General features: G+C 36.5%; 1 protein-coding gene across 1 annotated transcript in view; it reads right to left on the bottom strand.

Moving 5' to 3' along the window:
• Window positions 1-293: 293 nt before the first annotated feature.
• LOC114281805 (general transcription and DNA repair factor IIH helicase/translocase subunit XPB1) overlaps window positions 294-5851 on the bottom strand; it is an 11433-nt gene continuing 5875 nt past the window's right edge. The window contains exons 10-20 of the mRNA XM_028224387.2: window positions 4898-5235; window positions 4714-4789; window positions 4430-4623; window positions 4051-4214; window positions 3859-3931; window positions 3348-3461; window positions 2665-2745; window positions 2466-2525; window positions 2129-2212; window positions 1888-2030; window positions 294-643 (exon numbers count right to left, since the gene is read on the bottom strand). Of these exons, the coding sequence (XP_028080188.2) occupies window positions 556-643; window positions 1888-2030; window positions 2129-2212; window positions 2466-2525; window positions 2665-2745; window positions 3348-3461; window positions 3859-3931; window positions 4051-4214; window positions 4430-4623; window positions 4714-4789; window positions 4898-5235 (1415 nt within the window). The 3' untranslated portion in view covers window positions 294-555. The remainder of the gene's footprint in view (window positions 644-1887; window positions 2031-2128; window positions 2213-2465; window positions 2526-2664; window positions 2746-3347; window positions 3462-3858; window positions 3932-4050; window positions 4215-4429; window positions 4624-4713; window positions 4790-4897; window positions 5236-5851) is intronic.

The raw sequence follows: 5851 nt of genomic DNA, 5'->3' as shown, positions 1-5851 counted from the left end.
TCTAATTATATTCCATGGACCTCCACTAAAAGTTACAATAATTATACCTGGCCAAATAAGTAGAGAAAAATTAATCTAATTGTACTTTCACTAATATTCTTTTCCATTTTCCATATCCAACACACTAGACCGTCAAAATATTCAACCAGTCCCAATTTCGGAATGAGTATAAAATTCTCTTATCCAACGAAGGTGATTTGGTCGACAATTTCCCCCCAAAATCAACCCAATGCAATCATATAATAGGAGGAACATACTGATATACAAAAAAGGATCACGTTAGAGGCAAAAAATGAAGCTAGACCATCATGTGTTCGTATAGCCAACACAAGAGGCATACATCTCATTCCATTTCATATGCATACGTGTACCATAGCAGTACTCTGTTTATTTGTCAGGTTAATTTTAAATAGTCGATTTATCAATAACCATCAAGACATCAAATAACATTATCTTGGATCGATCCTTGGTCTTACACTTCACTGCTGATCGAGAAGTGTAGAGGTGTGAAGAAACCATATCATTCAATCTCTCTCATTCAGTAGTCTCTGCTGCTTAGCCAAAGCGTTTCCTAAATAAAACATGTCTCTTGGTTGGATCCTTAGGTTTACTCTTCATCTGACCCTGCTTATTCCGTCCAGTACTGAAAAATAAGACAAGAGGGCATTATTAGGATGAATGTGAATGGAAAATACTTTGAACTAGTAAATGCAATTGAGAAATAGGCATGGTCCATTTTTTATAGGGCAAATTTCACTTTACCCCTTCGTGGTTTGGCCTATGTGCGGACATCTCCCTTGTCGTTTGAAAATAACCACATAACACCCTTGTAGTATGTGGACCAAAGTGCACCACTAGAAATTTACTCAAATACCCTCATCATCATCTTCTAAACCAATATATACATATATATATACAATCTACAATATCTATTACCAACTGCAAACAATGACTGGAGTTCAGTCCAGTTTCTGTTTGCAGAAATGGACCAGGATGAAAATGTATGAACCTCCATTGATAAAAATGTCTCCATTGGCAGCTAACCCTCTGTCCCTCCATTGCCTCACTCCCACTTCTCCACCCCCAACCCAACCAACCTCACTTATCCACTTTCGTTACACAGCTCATTCATTTCTATAAACTTTGAAGTAAAATCAAGCTTAAAATCACAATCCAAATTCAAATCTTTATTGATTTCCTAGTTGTGGAGAGAAGGCATATCAATATCCGTCGATCACTTTCAAAGGTTCTAAAAATGGATACCAAGCAACAAAATTGGATTCACAACCACAACCTCATCATCTTCAAGTCCTTGTTCAAAAGGGGCTCTTAATCTCTCCACCTGGTGGATACTTGTGAAGAAGCACCCATTGGTGGAGGAACTCCCAGTCCACTGTTGTCAAAAGAACTGTTTGATGCCTTTGATAGAAGAAGCCAAGCCCCACAATCTGTTCACTTCTCTATTTGCATGTAAACTTTTTAAACCTTCTGCCTTGACATTTGGGTGTGAGGCAATACGGGTGGAGGCCATGATTTTGGGGTGGTAATGAAGGATTGCGAAGGGAGAGAGATGAGAGAAACAAGCAGTAGACAGAGAATGGAGAAGAATGGCATTATTTTGTAAATTTGAAAGGGTGCAAGTGTTATTTTATCTTAAAAAATAGCATACTCTGTACTGGCACGTCGCTGTCCAAAAAATGTTAACTTTGATGGAAAAGCTAACGGTGCATTTCAGTCTACAAACCACAATGTGGTTATGTGCGTATTTTCAAATGATAAAACATGAGCCAAACCACAAGGGGTAAAGTGAACTTTGACCCTTTTTATTCATAATATCGAAATGGTAAATTAAATCCTAGGAAGGCAAGACAAACAAAATAGACATACTTGTATTCCATGTAAACCATTCCATTTGCTCCCGACATGGCACTCATAGATCCAGCAGCGCGACGTGCTTTTTGAAGGGCTATGTCATCTGCATCTTCTTCTAATAGCTCTAATCCAACTGCATCATCACCAGCACTCAATACCTGTTTCGTAAAAATTTCAGTGAGTTTGGCGACACAAGGGAGGGACACTATCATAATATGAGAGAGAGAGAGAGAGAGAGAGAGAGAGAGAGAGAGACCTTTCCCAGCAGGGCGATTTGATCCTCAAGGCGATGGTAACTCAAATCAGGTTCCGAATCAGGTGGAGGCAAGCTCGTAATTACCTGACAGTAGTTTTAGTTAGTATCTAATAGCACAAGAAGAAAATCCAACAAGCATTTCAAAGTCGACTTTAGCTGCTAACACATTACAAATGCACCTTCATCTTTACTACAAGGGGGAAAAAAGAAGTTAAAAATATGAGGCAACCAACACTTCACAAGCTCACATGCTCACAAATGACCCAAATTCCAGTAGGAAACTAATTTTGAAGCAAAAATTCACTTGACTCGCCCACGACATGATAAAAGTCCTTACCTTAAAGCTATAACCTTGATCGATTAAGAATTGCTGCCTTTTAGTCGAGTAGTACATTTCCTGGATCCAACATTAGACGAATTTAGTATACAGCATATCAAAAGAGAGAGTATGCAGCATTGGTGAAATCCTAAGTTTAATTATGGTTTAAAGATATTTCAAGTGACCAAAAAAAATGGAAAGAAAAAGATTGGAATACCTGTGTATCTGTAGATACAAGTGAATAGAAGAATGCATTATACTCCTCTTTACCCCCGGCCAATCTGTCTTGAATACGCCCCTGTCAACCCAATAACAAACTTCACATAACAACGAGCATGTTAAGAAAGAAATCCTATCCGAACTGCAAGCTTTCACTGAAATAACCATTGATTCACACAATCAAAAAGCTATATAGATCAACTCTTAAAGCAGTTGCCTCAATCCTGAAGAACTCATCAAGTGATTGCCTCAAAAGTTTGAAATTTACAAGATGATACCATCTCTTGATACTGTATAACTGGAACCTTCAATTTTCTTGATGCATAACAGCCCAAATTTAAAAGAGAAAAAAAAGAAAAAGAAAAAAGAATTCATGGCTCTCAGTTATGGTGGTGCATTATGTTCAATAAAAATCAGCAGGGTATCAGAATATTTTAACGTTCAAATTTGGGCATTTTTTTCTGAGACATTCTAAAATGTTTTTCACTGCTAATTAACTTTGTTATTTGTGTTAAATTTAAATGATGAAATCAAAAGGCTAAGCTAAATTTTAGTACACAGCCTTAATTAAATATGTCCACTCAGATGATGATTCCCAATTCGTATCTGAAATTAGAGTGGATGACAATATCATAAACCAAATGGTTCTAAAAATAATAATAATAATAATAAAGCACAAACCTTTGCCCTAAGAATACGACCAAGTCGTTGGGCTTCTTGACGTCTTGAACCCGCATGTGAGGAAATTTGAATTATCACATTGGCCTCAGGAATATCTATCGAATTATCACCAACCTGTGAAAAACAGAAGCAATAACATCAGCCAACAAGGAATCTCAACTTTTCAAAGTCTGTACATTGTAAAATGAGCTGAAAGGCACAATAACCTGAGAGAGAGAGAGAGAGAGAGAGAGAGAGAGAGAGAGAGAGAGAGAAAGGATGAAAAGATAAATAAATAAATAAAGCTTGCATGAAACAACATAACCAAATTTGTTGACAACAATAAGCAAGTTTGCTGATGAATATCAAGCACACAGCTCTATTCATCTTTGCTTATATTGCATTTCAATATGAATTGGTTACAAATAGTGAAAGCCACATAGAAGCAAAGAAATTAAAGCTTGGCTGACTTGATTTTGAAATTACTGTAGAACCAGATACTAAATTGACTATTTATACGAATATAGAATACCTTTGAGAGGAAAATAGTATTTACATCCCGACTAAGTTTGAAAGCCTCAAGAATCTTTGTCCTTTCCATATGGCTGCACAATTACAACAGAGACCACCTTCTATAAATGTGTGAATAACATGAGTAAAAGAAAGTCAGTAATAACCTGGATGTCCACGAAATATTCATCGGGAAAAAAAAGCATCCAAAAACCTGGTGGCACCATAGATCATAGGTTTCCGGAGCTTCATTGCATACTCCGTCAGTGCAAAAAGATTGTCAGCAAAAACAATTATTTTATCACCACGCTGTTGTTCATGAAACCGAATAAGAAACTCACAAGCCCGGAACTTATTAGGGTTCATCACATAAAGTGCCTGGAAATACAAGCACCAATCAATATGTGGGAGAATAAAAACAAGGAAGCAGTAACTAGAATTAAAAAATTCATGCAACAGTAAAAAAACAGCCAACCATGAAATTCTTAAGATATATATATATTAACATAACGCAAATTTTAAAGTGAAATAAAAAAAAAACAAATAGCTTGCTTATTTATGACTTTAGAAAATATTTATTACAACTGACGGACCTGTTTCTTCTTAGAATTTTCTTTCTTCAGATATTCAGCGAAAAATTCCTTTGTCATGGGACACCAAACTTCAGCACACTGAACATTTGCAATAAATCCTCCTTTAACTAAATCCAACCAATTTGCTTCATACAATTTGGGGCCAATAAGAAAGTTCAAATCTGTGATCCTTTCGTCCTCTCTCACAAGTGTTGCTGCAGTAAATTTAAGTCAGTACTTTCACTTTTCATCAAACAAGTGAAATTGTTGGAAATGCATCTAAATCAATTTTGTCAATCACATACCAGTAAGCCCAAGTTTGCAGTGGGACTTGGTTATGCTGATGACCTTTCTAAACATGTGAGCCGGAACCACATGCACCTAAACCAACACAAATAAGCAAAAAAGAAAAACTATAATATAAATAAAACAATATGTTCATTTTTTTAACGATTAGACTGCTCCTATCATATGCTATAACAAAAATACCTCATCCATGAGAAGCAATCCCCATTCTCTATTTCTTATTTCTTCAATAATCTTTTCAGATTCTTCAGACCGTTTACCACCAAATGCAACCATGTTATAAGTTGTCACAACCACCCCAGCATTACCACGGAATCTTTCTTTGCTATCAGAAGTGAACCGACATATCTGCTCATCTCGTATGGTTGACCACAACTTAAACTGAAATGCCCATTGATCCACAGAAACAGCATTTGTCGCTAAACAAAGGCAGCTCTTCTTTATTCGGCAGGCTGCAGAGACACCAACTAGAGACTTCCCTGCACCACAAGGTAATACAATAATGCCAGATCTTGCTCTACCTGAAATATCGACCAAAAGATCAACCCTCAGTCCCCGTGAATACAAATTTGTGGTTCTTCTGAAATAAAATGCATAATAACATATTAATATGCTGCATTTATGCATGCCTTCTTGACAACAATATAGACATGAATGAAGCAACAAAACAATTTAAATGTACTACAGCATGCACAGTACTTTCAAGACCACAAATTTGTGGTTCTTCTGAAATAAAATGCATATTAATATGCCGCATTTATGCATGCCTTCTTGACAACAATATAGACATGAATGAAGCAACAAAACAATTTAAATGTACTACAGCATGCACAGTACTTTCAAGACCACAAAAGAAGATTAGCAAAGACACAGGTAACGAAAGGACCTAAGCAATGAACAGCATAAAATGCAAATTTCACTAGGAGCAACAGGACAAGACAGGTGGCAAAGTAGCTACACATAAGGACACAAACTTATCGTCTTGAAGAGCCCTCTAGATGTATGTGCAAGACTGGGAAAATGAATAAATATAATATAGTATTATCATCCTTCCAACTATTCAATTGTCGCAAGACATTGACCATGATAATGCTATATGCTTTTGAGTTCAGGGACCATTATATGCTGACGGATCTA

This window comes from Camellia sinensis, chromosome 13 (genome assembly GCF_055761805.1).
Source record: "Camellia sinensis isolate YWXY chromosome 13, ASM5576180v1, whole genome shotgun sequence".
Lineage (NCBI taxonomy): Eukaryota > Viridiplantae > Streptophyta > Magnoliopsida > Ericales > Theaceae > Camellia > Camellia sinensis.
Note: the sequence above shows the minus strand (reverse complement) of the source record. Positions and strands in the feature narration are given on the sequence as shown.